We start from the raw sequence: 15,927 nt of genomic DNA, 5'->3' as shown, positions 1-15,927 counted from the left end.
TATTGGAAACCTCAAGAACTAACAAGAAGGAGATCTTGTTGGTGCCCAATAATCCGAAATCTTCAATGTAAGATAATGATTTCTTCCTTTATTTACTTATTGTTTGCATGCATAAGATTTGTAATTAATTTTATGACTAAATTAATTAGAACATATATGAATATGTTAAGTAATGAGATATAGATTTTCAACAACACGACTCCATGGATGATACCAAACGCTTTAAACAGATATTAAAACGAACTCGTAACCTCGCACACTACGCACTATGGAAGCAGCAAACTCGCTATAGAAATCCGATGTAAATCGACTACGCACTATGGAAACAGCAAACTCGCTATCAAAATCCGATGTAAATCGACTTATTAATTCATGTATCATAAGAAAAACGTATACTAGTGAAAGTTAGTACCCGTGATTTATTAGAGAAGAAAGGGGATAGTAAGGAGATGGTGAAAATAGTTACGTTGATGGTGATGTGAATGTCGAAGACTCCCTAATCACACTGCCTTCAACACTCGCGTCATCGCCTGATTGTTCTTTTATTTTTCTTACTTTTTTTGTCTTTCTGTTACGCCAACTAAATAATAACCTATATAAAAATAAACGGAAAAAATTCACGTGCTACTCTTAAGGTTTGACATTTCGTACATGCTGCCCTTTTTTAACCGGAAAATCTGAAGTGGTGATAACTCGTGTTTACAAGTTCAAAAAATGACGTTCTTTTAAAATCAATCATCTTTCCGAGAACTACAATTTGAAAAAAAAAAAAGTTTGTTGCATTTAGATCTAGTGGTTAGGGTTTTTTTTTTAACCAAATAAACTTTGAGTGACCTTATCTCTTAGTCACAAGTTCCAAACTCGACAATTTTTTCCCTAGATTGTAGTTCGTGAAATGTTGATCGATTTCAAACAAAGGAATCTTTTTCCGAACTCTAAAACACGAATTACGACCACTTAAAGTTTTCCGGCTCAAAAAAATAGGCTCACGTGCAAAGTGTCAAACATAGGGGTACGGCCTGGATTTTCCGGGAAAAAAACATCCATTTCTAATTTTCTATAGATATTTCTTTCAATATAAAACCAGAACAAAAGATTTAAACTTTCAAGGCATGAGTGCATGACAAAGTCTATGCACCTGTACGTTAACATAAACTTGGAAGTTATAATGTACACAAACTTGATGGTACATATTCTTGTATCGACCCTTGGTCATTTCTGTACAGGGCGAAAAGATTTCGAGCACTAGGCAGGGCATCTATACATTGGACTTCCACAAGTTTTAGAATTGTCCTAGTATTAGTAGAACTCCCCTTGGCCCGTCTTTGTTCAGAAACGATGAGTCAAAAGCACTATACTTGAAGAGATCGAACTCCAGGACTATCACCAGTCCCAATTTTCCCTGAAAATGAAGCACCGCGTTGGGGTACAGCAGCCTGTGAAGGCACTTTGTCATCTAAACCAAACAAAGGGAAGTGATGGAATGCATCGAGACTGCTCGCTATAAGACGATTAAGGCCACTCATGCTATCACTTAAGATTAGATCCTCGCTATAGTATTTACATGAAGGTACATCCAGCTCTAATGGTCCCAAAGACTCAGGCTGCATTTTGAACGAAACAACACAGTCAGATTGCATTACAACCTAAAAAAGTAGAGGTATAACCCATTAACCCATAGTAAATAACAGGAAAAAAATGACACAGAACATACCCAATAAATATCTGTCAAACTACTAAAATCTTTAGGAGGGTTAACTACTTCAAAAGGTTCAGACGGACACTCATCCATTTGATCATCCTCGCTGACATCCTCAGCCATTGTTTCTTCAGCCAAATGCTACAAATATTTCGAGTATCACTAACATTAATTTTTCCACAGTTTTAATAGAGTAATAAATTTAGTAATCAACAAATAAGTAAGAAAACCTGTACATGGTCAATATTGGCTGAACTTGTATTAGCAATATTGTCACCAGCCAGTGAACTAGCAGCCACGGATAGATATGGGTCTTGCTTGTGTGCTACTGCACTTTTCTGAAATGTAAATTCATCACATGTTTCTTCAGCGTCCCAAATTGATGATAAGTGTGGAGAGGTTCTAGAGAAGCTTGACTTATATTGACTAGATATGTGAGCAGCAAGTGCAGCATCAAAAGAGTCACAAGTGAAAGGAATCTCCTCAAGGGGGCGAGAGCTTTGTAAGGGAGTCTCCACATTATTGCCAATTGCATTGTCATGTACCACAGATAACACTTCTCCAACGCCGACATTGGTCAGACTATCAGCCCACTCTCCAGCTGACAGCGTCGGCGTCTTTTTCAATCTTTGGTCAACCTACAGAAACACAAACTCAAAACAAAGTTTAAGGAGCTGCGTTAAATTAAGGGTGAGATCAAACCGACAAACAGATAGCCTGTCCGAAGAGATCTGTTAGGAGCAACTAGCAAGTAGCACTAGTATGACATATGCTACACTTTTTTATGAAAATATCCAGATGGGTGTGTCCCCAACTGTAAGCAGCCAGTCCACATGGTTGTGTCCACAAGTGTCGGACATGGATATTTTCATGAAAAAATCCACATGTATTTAGGTTAAAATGAAGTGTCCAAGTATCACACCAATGTCCAGGAGTCAAGTGTCCAGTGACGGAAAAAGGTACACAACGTAATATGAAGAGTCGAAGTAACATATGTCAAGACTCGATTGACTAGTGAATATACAGCAAGTTAATACAATGATCGACAGGGTTAAAAAAATAGGATGCACAAAAACAAGGAAAAGAATCCAAAAGAGGCAATTACCAGATTTTTTATTTCGCCTGAATTAGATCCGTTTCTCTTTGACATACTAAGTAAGTTTGCTAGCTCCAAGAGATTATTTTCGACGTTAACAGCATTTGCTTCACCACAAGCAGCAATAGCGTTATTTTCTCCTGAGAGATGCTCATCTGAAGAGTAACTAACATGTTTCCCCTCGTCTTTCTTTTCCGCCAGCACAAGGGTAGGCTCTACAGGTGCTTCCTTTCCAATAGTATCATCGACAAGACTATTTATTGCAAATGCTACAGGTGCTTCAGGTATAGCAGGTTGAAGTTCAGAAGCCACAATCCAGCCGTATCTTCAGGAAAGAACAACAAAACTTAAATAAAATATTTAACACGGTAATGAAACATTCAATATATATATATATATATATATATATATATATATATATATATATATATATATATGAACCCAACTCTCATGCAAAATAGAGAAAGAATGGACCTCAGTCGAAATACTGGTGGACTTCCAATCATGGCATGAATTTCAGTGACAGTTGCAACAGAATCCCGAGTCCATCTCTGATAAGCAAATATATTTTCTTTCTGGATATTGAAAGGGAAAAGCATGAGTTCTCCAGATGCCACACTGGAATTCCCCCACTTACGTGCAATATGCTCCAGAACCGAAGATATTTTCTTTCGTGCACTTAAAGTCAGCTCCAGATGCGGATTATGCTTGTCCTGTGAATCATTAATTCGTTTTACAAAATTTCAAGGATAGAACTGCCAGGTTAAAGACCCACTCCGTCCATCCCATTTATATTTATACGCATTTGACTTTGGTGGTTAAACAATGTCTAGTTCGACTGATATTTTGTCCTCGCATACAACAGTTGCAACTTTTTAAATTTATAATATGAAATTGTTGTCTTGATAATCAAGAAAGATAATTTTTTATATTGTATCTTTACATATATTTACAGAAATTTGGAATGGAGATAGTTCAATATTCTCACCATTTCCAAAGCTCTTCTGGTATTGTCATCTATCGGGAACAATTGAAGCTTAAGTTTTATCAGTGAGTTGGCTTGGACTTGGCACGAAGGACCAGGATCGTTTTTCTCTGTAAAGTTCAAATAATAAACTCATCAACTTTTATACAAACTTATCAAGGCGCTGAATTTTGTTTCTCAGCATTTACCAACTTACCCATGCTACAACCAGATGCTTTAACAGATAGCACAGTCAATCCATCTAAAACATTAGCCTCCTTTCCCCCAGAAGTAAGTTCGACATGCTCTGCAGCTTGGAATTGGCCCGAAGGACCAGGGTCGTTTTTCTCTGTAAAGTTCAAATAATAAACTCATCAGCTTTTATACAAACTTATCATAACGCTGAAATTTGTTTCTCAGCATTCACCAACATACCCATGCTACAACCAGCTGCTTGAACAGATAGCACAGTCAATCCATCTAAAAAGTTAGCCTGTTTTCCCCCAGAAGTACGTTCCACATGCTCTGCAGCATCAGCTACCAAGGAGACACCAGCCATTGCCTCTTTTTCCCATCTTTTAACAGCAGCTGCAGATAAAACACCTAAACAAAAGAAACATGGCTGTGACAAGAATCGAGGACACTTGACAAATACCAATCAAATTAAGATCTCAATACATCAAGAGAATTCGAGAACGGCGATACTACATAGACCCAACCTTAGGGAATCACTTAAACAGTACCAATAGACTTACCCCAAAAGGAGGCCAAAAGATAATCCATAGCCAAATACCCCAGAGGGAAATCAAGATCTAACTACTAAATTTGCTTAAAAACTAGCAATCGTCAATCGGCAATAGCGAATCATTTTGAGCATATTCAATCATGGCGATATATGAATAATAAGACACTCTATTAAGAGCATTTCACTTATTAGATGTGGCGAATTCCGAGAGAATTAGGCAACCTTGATCCCAATTCATGAAAATATATTGGAGTTGTATATTAAGTACACCAGAAACTGAACCTAAATTTGCCTTTCTTCTTTGATCTTTTGCATAACTGCACTAAAGTCTTATTTGGAACAATGCCATCAAAGAGCTAGGGAAAACAGATGGGTCCTCTTTAAATCTGATATAACAATAAACCAAAGTTGAAATAATCAGATAGCTTTATGGAAGCTTCATTCAGTATCAAGCTGACTGAGCTTTAGTTATGGCGTAGCATTCATGACCACCGTATTTGGAACAATGGCATCAATATTTTGAGGCGATATTTACCGGAGTAGAGATTAGGCCGCAATGGCTAATTCTGTAGACGTGAATGGACCACTAATAAACACTATGATCCTGATTCCTGACAGTAGTTCACAACCTAAAACTTCATGCTGTATACCAATCTATATGCCTAATAGTTACATGGAAACCTCGTGGGCCATTGTGGCACTCTTTCACATCTACTAGTCAGGATCACCGATCACATGTGATTCTACGATCCACATTCTATCTGATTCACAATCCTTTCTAATAACTTATTAAATTTGATAATTAACAAGAATGCCCCAATTAATAGAAGACAATTTAATGAATTGTATGTCAAGAACACACTTTTTCTAGTTGAAGTTCTATTAAACGAAAGCAATGCCAATTAATAGAAGATAAATTCGATCATTTTTTTTATTTTATTTTATATTTCTGTTCACCCCCAAATACACCAAAACTAGCTAGAAATACATATTTCCAAAGCATCTGCACTTATTTCCTCCCTTATATCCAAGAAGCTTCATTTGTAAGAAACCCATTACCCACCTAACGATCCTATGCTCTTGTACAATTCCAGTTAATCTTCACCGCCCATAAGCAAAATCACGATAAAGAAAATGATGAGATCCAGACTCACTTCGCTTTCTAACACATTATACAAACATTGGGACGAAGTGCCATTACCGCTCTTACATAGGTGCAATAGCTCATGACTACTAATCTTATACGGCACCAAAGAATAGAACACAAGATCGCAGGAGGGGCCTTTGATACTTAAACACCATTCATTACCGGACTTGCGGAGTCTAGGGAGAGTTGGAAACCAAGAAAGGAAGTATATAAAGTAAAAGGGTATCAATACACAAATAACCATGAGAGGAAGGAAGAACATAAAGTAAAAGGGAAATAGGGAATAGACAAATTAACTAGCCACTTAGCCCACCTCTCAAGTGTTTATTTAAAAGTAAGCTACAAAATCAAAGTGGGTAATTCAATAGATAAGTTGGAAGGTGTACCAGTCTTACGGCGTTGCCTCGTCGATTTTGTAGGAGAAGACTCTCCTTTATTGCTACTTCTTGTGACGCCCAAATTCGAACTACGTCGAGTTGAAGATCCTTTTCCGTTTCCTGCCTTTTCTACATTCTGACCATCAACTGCAATAATTTTAACAGCCCGCAAATCATTTGCAGAAGACTTGTTCTGATGTGGAAATGACGATGTTGGAGCAGAACAATTTTCCCCTTGAGACGATTGTTTCTTTACATTCCTTTTCTTATCCTTTAGAAGTTGATGTTCCTACAGGTAACCAGGGAGATACTAAAGCTAAAATTGTGCGGCGAACTTGAAAACTTATTTTTACAACAACAGCTTAAATACACTAACCAGAGCCTCTACAAAAATTTTGAACCTACGCGGCTTCAGATGAAGCTTAGAAGCTTTACAGCTGTACTTTTCCAACAAAGACCACCTGACACAATAAGGAAAACATTAAAGAAGTCCCAAGAACGTTGTAACACTGCACCAACAGCAAAAATTGTAGAAAGAATGGTAACAGAATTTGCAAATTATAATAGGAATATCAGAATTGATTGTTCCTGGTAATACTCTCACTAGCATTTGTTTGTTTCTACCACTTACATTACCATATATCACATAAGGAAGTGGGTACTAGCAGTATTGGTAATGACAAACAATAATATACATAGAGCTTCCATACAATGGAAAATACATGTAAAGATTCCCTAGACCTTTGGCCATTACCTAAAAGAATAATAATAGTAAACATCAAATGAACATCAAATATGCTATTAGAACTTTTACAAAATTGCAATCAACAAAAAGATAGAACTCTGGACATTCGTCTTCTAGTCTTCTACATGAGTATCAGCATCAGGAAATACAAACTAGCCACTAAGCAGCACAATCAATTAATGAGAGGACACTTGATATTAAGCCAAATTTATCCCACAATTGAATGACTATCTACTTTAGTTTTTACAACACGTCTCCTTGTGCATGATATTTATATCTCTAGATTCTCTTCACTTCTTCATACCACATAGCACCTCACGTCATGCATCATCTTGCATCCTCTTTTAGAGCCATCTCCAACCACAAAGCCTCTAGTAAATCATAACATCCTAGAAATTTAACATTTAAAAACAATTGGTTTCTTATAAATATTACTTATCATCATTTCAACATTCCTTGTTTTTCAAATTCATTCCAAAACATGTCACTTCTTTTCTCAAGTGTTAAATGCCCATGTTTACGAAGTGCAAAAGCAAATGGCGGCAAATTAATATTTTTTTCTGAGTTTAACCGGGAAAACCTCCATGAAAATGAGGAGACGCCATCTCTTCACTCTCCTTCATGTTCTTCATCATTCAAGAACATGCCCTTATGGTACAATATTCAACAAAACCATTTAAAAAAAATATCCAAACAAGCATCATCAATGATGAGTGAATTATTTTAAAAGTTGGCAGGGTTAGTGTTAAACTTGGAAATTATTATTTTTTCTTTAATTTGGATTTGGCGGGTTTTAATTTTATTTTAATTTGTGTCAGATATATGAATTAATATATTAGTCTTCATCAAATATGATGTGGTTGGTGTACTGATGTTCTCATATTTTATCTAAGTTCAACAAATGTATCGCTAAAAAAAGATATCATAACACTGCCTAAGGGAAAACAACGGAGAAAGACGACGTTACAAAAATCCAGCTAGAATTGGAAAAAAAAAAGAGCGAAATACAGAAGAAAATAATCAAGACCAAATTCAGATTTTGAAACCTTCAAAAACATATCCCCAAATCCTTGACTTTTAGATTTCAAAGATGCGACAATTGGAATTGTAACCGTGCTAGATTCTCCTACCCGAGTGCAAGCGTCACATTCTTTTTGTATATGGGTGACTGGGTGTCCTGTAATTGATATATCTCATTATAAAAATACTACTGCTCTGTAGAACTAAAATACCAGAGATTGAAAAGAGGAGCTCTATAATCTTGGTTAGCCCATACACTTTTCAGATACTAAATTCCATGTGGTGCATCTTTCTTCGACCTTAAACAAACTAAAATAAACTAATACGGTATTATTTCACCTCCAGAAAATCGGAAATAAAAGCTAGCTTTCCATTTCGGCCTGCCATTTATTAAGTTATTAGGGTCATTAAGATGCCGGGGCACAACAGTTTAACCTACTATTTAAATTTGTCAGCTTACGTCCAAATACTATATATGTTTAGATACACCGTCAAATAAACTTCTCAACACATCCAATGTTCACTTGTTACATGAGAGCTCATCGCCCTACCCTACCAAACAAAAGGCAGGCACAGATATTTTTTATTCAGAATTCTAAAGAAGGCTTACTCTCTTAACTCTCCAAATAAACTCCACTAATTCTCTGCTCCTTTCATGCAAAACAAAAAATCATATTAATGGCCCTTTCACATTTTTCTTATATCACCCACTCATCAAACATCGCACAGAAATCACAGATTAGGAAGGAATCGCCATGAAATAATTTTCAGATTATTAACAAAGTAAACCCTATATTTAGTAATTCTATGCTAAGAGTAATCCTTGTGCCACCCATCGCTAGCTCTATCATATGTTTTCCAATAACATTTTGTTAAAGAAGCATTACCTAAAACCATTCTTTGCATAATACAAACTTGAAGTCAACATACATAATACATGCACTATATGCTGGTAGAAAAAAGGCAACGATTTATTTCATTCATTGATAAAGCTTGATAAATTTTTATGAGAGCAATAAATCAATAAACAAACACTGAAGATATTTCCTCCATGTACAAAGATTGGCTGTCAACTAAAGAATCTCAAGTCTTAACCCACGGCCTCAAATACCAATCAACAGTTTATCTAATGGAGTCACCTTTCACCGCCTCTCACAAACAGAGGAGTAAGTTTATAGGTCGTGGAATTTATAAGATTATAATTTATCTACAGTGCGTTATAAAGCTTTAAACCAAAAATATGAAATTCTGATAAAGCAAAGATAATCCTCTCACATAATCCGGCATAATAGCGGGGATTTTTTTAACTAATCTAAGATGGTTCTCGGCGTGACAGAAATAATGACTTCTCGCAAAAGTAAGATTGAAGAAAGCAAGACGACACAGCGCAGCACACTCATTCGTAAGGCCTAGCAACAAACCTGAGCAGCACATATATTAAGAATTGTAAAGCCCACCTTCTTCTTATATGTTTGCAAGTTCGTTAAAGGCGTAATATTCCAGCCTTTCAATGGCCCTCTATGTAAGTAGGCAAACTACGTGATAAATATTGCAATTTCTAAAATGCCCAATACTATATAAGAACTAACTGGTACCATAGGTTCTGCAATAAGGTGAGCTATACATTTCAGAAGTAAAAATGTTCATCTAGTTTTTAGATGATTCATTCTATGTGATGTAATAAATAACATTGTTACAAGGAAAAAGAAGGCACTCGCAGTAGTAGACTAGTAGCCTTCAAACATCTTACAAATAAAGAATCAATAAAACTACACAAAGCAAGGAGATGAACTAGAATCATTACCAGCGCAACATGGCAGCATTAGTATCTTTGGAATTTTTGGCATCTAAACATAAGCCAGGACCCAACAATTTGTTCATACGTCGCACAAGACGGTAGTAATAATGTCTGACCTGATTAGTACAAAAACAGCAACTATACTTTGTCAAAGTTTGTACTCTATGTAAGCAGTAACTTGCGAACGAGAATAATGAAGTAGTTGAGCCACCTGATCCTTGTTTTTACTCTGTACACGACATGTAATCTTTTGAAAATTCTGCAATTATGAAGTGAAAAATTCCAGTTATCATCTAACTTAGATCTGCATTATGATGCAAACCATACAATGTATGGAAAAACGCTTGCCTTGCCAACTTGTCGCAATGCAGTGAAGAAACATTCTTCCTCCTCTCGTGTCCATGCAGCCCACTGTCGAGTTGGTCTTTTTGCTGCAGTTCAAACATTCAAGATGACAACCAAAACCATGTTTTATTTCAATTCAAAAGATAAACTAGATTAGAACATACCCGGCTGGGAAGACACCACATTATCAGATGAGGAGGGTATTAAAGGAGAGTTTCCATCATGATCACCATCGGTATCAGAAAGATTTTGTTCATTACATCGTAAACACAAATTTTCCTCCATGCTTAAAGAATATATCTACACTGTCATAATGTCTTCTGGAAGTTAGCTCGCTGCAAAAATCAAAGAAATACAACCACATTGTATGTCAATATCAATACAATACAGGACTATATTGATTTTTTTTTTAAAATGACATTAATGTGACCACAAAAATATCGCAAATTCTATTGTACAGCCGTCGTACGTGCGACCAGAAAAATGTGACCACTTTTTGGTGAACAATGACCATTTTGGTGAATAGTGACCACTTTTTATTACCAAAAAAGACCATTTTTGTAAAAGTGGTCACTTTTTGCCAATAAACACAGAAAAGACCACCGTAGAATAGAATTGCTGCAAAAATAATTGTCTATCAACCTAATACCAGAAATGAATCTAACTAGTCTTGAACTCGTGTACTAAATCGGGTAAAACACAGACGTTTGAACAATAACATGAATTTACAATCATCAGATATAGAATAACCAAAATCAAAGAACAACTAATCGAATAATTGACAGCATCCCTAGTAAATACCAACTTATCCGAATTCCACACATCATGCACAATTCAAACTTCAATATTCCTCCCAGATTAGATTCCTCCATGTTGTATTTACAATCATCAAATTACAATATAAACACAATAGCACAACAATTATGACACTAAAAGAAATTCGAATTAAACCTAAAATCCAAAAATTAGGGTTTATACCTGAAACGAGAGAGAAAAAGGTGGTACTGAAGGTGGTCGTTCGCCGGCGGTGATATGACGAACGAAATGAGATGTGACTCGGTGTTTTTCTTAATTTGATGGAACTTAAAATTGGTAATACAAGAGTTATTTTATTTTAGGGATATTCTCGTCTATCTCTTAACTTTTTCATTTTCAAAGATGTATTCTCTTTTCTTGCAAAAAAACGTTGATTGTCAATAATTCTTGGCTATAAGTTCAAAATATGATAAAAAAAATTTTAAAAAATTGCCGTCTTAAAGAGGTCTTCGGTTTGAAAAAGAATTCACCGACGTCTCAACTCGTAGTCGGGAATTATAGTCGGTCAAAGTTTATTCGTTAAAAAAACTTTGACCAACCATAAGTACTGGCTACGAGTTCAAAAAAAGGTGAATTTTTTTTTTCAAATTCAAGGCCTTGACGAGATAATTGATTTGAAAAAAAAAATTACTGTTATCTGAACTCGTAGCAGAGAATTATTGTCAGTCATAGTTATTTTGCGAAAAACGAGGGGTACACCTTAGAAAACGAAAACGTTCAGAGGTACACGAGAGAATATCCCTTTGTTTTAAAATAAGACTAGTAGTAGTTGGAAAACTCGTGCGTTGTACGGGGTTTTCAATAGGTTCATCTATAACAATATAAACCTAAGTTGATCAAAAAATCCAACTATGTTGAACTTGAAATGAAACAAATTTTCGGAGTTGGTGTAGTTGATGATCGTTGAATTATTATTTCATTTAATATAAAAGTTGTGTTTTTCGGTAATACTTATATAGTTGTATAACATTAAGTGACATAGGTCGTGTTCTTTTAAATTTGAAAAGAGTTGAATTGAGCTTAATCAAGTTGAACTGAACTATAATAAGATGAAATTAAGTCCATAAGATCGGGGCCATATATATTTATATTATGTAGTTAGGCCCTGTTCTTCCTGACTTTTTAGAGTCAAATTTGAATCAATGAAGTTTGCCGAACCGAATCAATTAAACCGATTGAGCCGAATCAACTCAAATAATAATAATATTAATATTAAGAGAAAATTGTTGATTACAGCCTTTTAAAAATCACTTTTTGAAAATTACAGCCTTATAAATTTTTTTTTGAAAATTACATCCAAAATATTACTTTTCTTCTAAAATTGCACCAACTTGAGGTTTCCGGTGAATTTTGATGATGTTTTTATGATGTTTGGGGTGATTAATTGGTTTGTGTTAAAGAGAGGTAAGAAATGCAAAGTAGGCTCTCAAATAATAAAGGGTACATCATAAAAACATCATCAAAATTCACCAAAAACCTCAAGTTGGTGCAATTTTAGAAGAAAAGTAATATTTTGGATGTAATTTTCAAAAAAAAAAATTATAAGGCTGTAATTTTCAAAAAGTGATTTTTAAAAGGCTGTAATCAACAATTTTCTCTAATATTAATATTAAATATAGTAATTATTAATAATTATTAATAATTGTAATATAATAATAATAGTAGTAGTAGTAGTAGTAGTAGTAGTAGTAGTAGTAGTAGTAGTAGTAGGGGAAGCGATTTTGTGAGAGAGAGGAGAGGGAGTGCTGCTGTTGCGTCTTTCGCCGCCGTCGCCACCATACGTCGATCAACAGGCCTAACGCCGCCGGTCTGACGTCACCCTGATGGTGGTGGTCTCTTTTAGGGTTCCGTTTTTGTTTTCGTTGTAGTCTGTGCTTCTGTGTTTCTGCTTATCATCCACCAGTGCTCACGCCGGCGGCCTAGTCTTAGTCGGACGTTTGGCGTTTTGTTGGTTGCGGTGGGTTTTGTGGTTACGCGTTCTCGCTGCGGGTTTTCGGTTTCTTTTTGCGGGGGACATTTTTTCTGTTGTGCCTTTGCCGGAGAGGGGCGGCCCTACTCGGTCCTTTCTGTCGTCGTTGGTGGGTTGCGGTGGCTTGGTAGAGGGTTTCGTCATTGTCGTTGTGTGATTTTTGTCGCCTGTTCTCGTGGGTTGCTCTGCCTTTTCGGGTTTCTTGTGTTTTCATTTTTCTTACGTTTTGGTTTTCCATTTCCAACCACGTGGGACTTTTGTCATGCTTGATTGTACCTGCACTCTTGCATTGACCATCCCGTGGGTCCCTGCTGCTGTGGGTTATTTTGCTTTTGGTTTCTAGGATTTTCGTGATCGCTCATGCACGTGCCCTTGGTTGCGTGATCGCTTGTGTGTTTTTACTTCCTTTGGCTCTCTTCTTTGTCATGCCCGATATTGTTCGATACCATTGCCATTTTGTGGGCCTTTGTGGGTGCCAGGAATGTAGTGGTAATGGCCTCGTTAAAACCTCCATGCTCACCCACCTAAAGGATCGTCACTGTACTGGGAATGCTCAGGTAATCACGCGTCAGTCTCTTTTATCTTTGTCTGTTTTTCTAGAAGCTGAGACTACCTTTAAGCGTATGGGTATTTGGTTATGCGGGGTTTGCTATAAAACTCATACCCATCGTATTAGGTGTCGACATGGTTAGGGATCTATTATGGCGGCGCCGGATTGTGGTGATGGTGTTGTTAGCTTTATTCTTTATGACTTTCCCCAACCATTTGCTCCCACTATTTATGAGGTTGTGGAGGTCCCGGTTGGTTTAAACGTGGCCTCTCTTGATCGTATGTTAGCTAAGGGGTTGCGTACTGTGAAATCCATCCCTCCTAAGTGTCGTCTTGGGTTTTCTCGGGTTCTTAAGGAGGCCCTAGACAATGTGGCCAACTCCCCTAGTGATCTCTCCTGCTAGGTTAACTTGCTTGTGTTGCCTCTTGTATACTTAAGACCTTTTCCCCGAGGAGTAATCTTGCGTGTAGGATTATTGTGCGACGTCAGCGTCAGGAGGAGAGTATTTCTAGTGCCATTCGTACTTGGGGTGTTCCTGGTGGCATTTTGCAGCTTCTGCAGGATACCTTAGCTGAGGTTTCTCCTTCTTTTAGTGTGGAGGACGACCTTGACTTAAGTGAGCTCAATATTAGGCAGTGTCGGAGGAAAATTTGTGACTGGCATTACACCGCCGATGTTCGAGTGTTATCATCTTCCGGCATTGCTCCTTACACTGCTGGTACTCTCGAGGCCTTGACTGATAAGCACCACATCATTCCTTCCCCCGCCTTGCCTCCCTTGTCTGCTGGTCCTCCTCTCGTTGCATCTACAACTGTTGTTTTGGATATGATTAGGGGTTTTCCTCGTGGCACTTCTTGCGGGAGGGACCGGTTTCGTGCCCAACATCTTTTGGATTGTTTGAGCGGAGCTGTTGTTGCTGTTTCTGATGATTTAATCGCCTCTATCACTCGGGTGGTTAATATTTTTCTTGAGGGCAGATGTCCACCGTTTCTCAGTGAGTATATTGCTAGTGCTCTGCTCACCCCGCTTATTAAACCAAGCGGTGGTTGTAATACCCGACGAAGTTCCTTTTAAGGGGGGAAGATTGTAATACCCGCCGTTTAAGGGCTCATTGACCAACCCCTTTGACCTTGGAGGACCCTAGTGAGAGATGAAATAAGAGAGATATGTATAGTCGAAGAACAGACCTGAAACTCGGTCAAGTAGCGGTCACTCGGCCGAGTAGGAGTGACTCGACCGAGTGCGGTGAATTCGGTCGAGTTGATGCTTACTCGACTGAGTACTGGCGTGTCAGCGTGATAGTTTATATTAGGCGGAGGTCGTGACTTATAACATTTCATTTATTCTTCCGTCACTTCTTAACCTAATACTTTCTCTCTAACCTCTCATCTCTCACTACCCATCTATCGTCGTGCCATGAATTAATCCGGGGAGGTAGACAGTCTATGCAAGAGATCATCGAGTCGGGGGTCGTCGCTGTCATCGGCATCGGGTGTTCTTCAAGGTGAGTTTGTGATTGATTATCTTTCCTGTTGTAGTCCTTGTATAGCTTAGTGATAGGATACAATTATTGTTGTAGGATACGATAAGGAGTCTTGCGTGACATGACGATGGATGCGTTCTATAGTTTACACAAAGGTAGGGTTTCCTACTCAGTTGGCTGTGTAATTTAATTGATTGTTCATGATTGATTGTTGGCATATGATTGTTGATTGGAATTGTTGGAGATTGGTTGGTTGGTATTGTTGATTGGATGATTGTTGTGAAACTATATGTCGGGAGATGGTTCCATACCCATGTTCGCCCCTTGTGACTCCCGTCACAAAAGGGATGTGCACATTAAGGAGCTGGGATCGCTCGTTGCGATGAGCGGAGATTTGGTGGGCAAGGCTGCGGTCCCCCACTGGCGGTGTGGGTTACCTGTTGCGATGGAAAACCTGGCAGGGCTGCACACTTTAGTGTGTAGTAAGTGATAGTTGTTTATTGGATTTGGAGATCTTATGATTGTATTGTTGTATTTGTTTCCGTTAAGTAAGATAATTTAGTTATACATTTGATGTAATACCTCAGATTTATGAGCTGTTGGGTACTCTATCGAGTAGGACTTACTCTGTCGAGTAAGTTAGTTTTGCATTCTGGAGTACGTTCTGCCTGATGGGTACTCGATCGAGTAGGCGATACTCGATCGAGTACCTTAGTTACTCGATCGAGTATGTTGGGCGTTTTTGTGGACGCGGGCCCACGGGGGCGAAAAGCGAAGCAAGCTTTTCACTCTTGGTTTGTTTGCATTTGTGGAGTCGCCACCAATTTATTGTGGAAAATTGGAAACCGTTCGAATACCTCGTGTCATGTCAAGACACAAAGTAGTGACATGAACACTAAGCACTCGTTACCCTTAGCATTCTATGTCTAGAATGACTCTCGTGGATGCCAATGAACACGGATGTTCACAGAGATCTGGAGTAAGGGGTGAGGGTACGTATTAGGAAGCTCTTTTGATCGAACACCTAATCCCGCCCGCCTCGATAGCGGCCTCTACTAATGATTAGGGAAAATTGTCTATACTCGATATATTGTCGATTTATATGCATGCCATACAACATCCAATAAATTAATCCTATCATGTGAGAATTAACTAAGTCGGTAGACACGTAGT

At 37.7% G+C, this 15,927-nt stretch overlaps 1 protein-coding gene across 2 annotated transcripts; it reads right to left on the bottom strand.

Moving 5' to 3' along the window:
- Nucleotides 1-1,024: 1,024 nt before the first annotated feature.
- LOC141647659 (TSL-kinase interacting protein 1) lies at nt 1,025-11,068 on the bottom strand. Of its 2 annotated transcripts, none has more exons than XM_074455944.1 (15): nt 10,915-11,068; nt 10,101-10,271; nt 9,940-10,022; nt 9,803-9,850; nt 9,598-9,707; nt 6,405-6,489; nt 6,038-6,317; nt 4,195-4,362; nt 3,977-4,108; nt 3,784-3,890; nt 3,270-3,508; nt 2,805-3,120; nt 1,936-2,337; nt 1,715-1,840; nt 1,025-1,604 (listed from the first exon to the last, which is right to left on the bottom strand). In XM_074455944.1, exons 2-15 carry the CDS (start codon nt 10,219-10,221, stop codon nt 1,353-1,355), a joined length of 2,469 nt encoding a protein of 822 aa, XP_074312045.1. In that variant the 5' UTR covers nt 10,222-10,271; nt 10,915-11,068; the 3' UTR covers nt 1,025-1,352. The 2 variants fall into 2 exon arrangements, with proteins under 2 accessions (XP_074312045.1, XP_074312044.1); XM_074455943.1 differs by having other exon boundaries at nt 1,930-2,337; nt 10,915-11,067.
- Nucleotides 11,069-15,927: the final 4,859 nt, after the last annotated feature.

Source organism: Silene latifolia, chromosome 3, assembly GCF_048544455.1.
Source record: "Silene latifolia isolate original U9 population chromosome 3, ASM4854445v1, whole genome shotgun sequence".
NCBI classification, from domain to species: Eukaryota; Viridiplantae; Streptophyta; class Magnoliopsida; order Caryophyllales; family Caryophyllaceae; genus Silene; species Silene latifolia.
Note: the sequence above shows the minus strand (reverse complement) of the source record. Positions and strands in the feature narration are given on the sequence as shown.

Excerpts from the sequence above, each read along its gene's own strand:
- LOC141647659 (XM_074455943.1), bottom strand. The coding sequence starts at position 10,221 with ATGGAGGAAAATTTGTGTTTACGATGTAATGAACAAAATCTTTCTGAT. Across the intron at positions 4,363-6,037 it reads GAGGCAACGCCGTAAGACTG|GTGTTTTATCTGCAGCTGCT; the intron begins GTACACCTTCCA and ends TCTTTTGTTTAG. Across the intron at positions 1,841-1,929 it reads CCAATATTGACCATGTACAG|CATTTGGCTGAAGAAACAAT; the intron begins GTTTTCTTACTT and ends AAATATTTGTAG.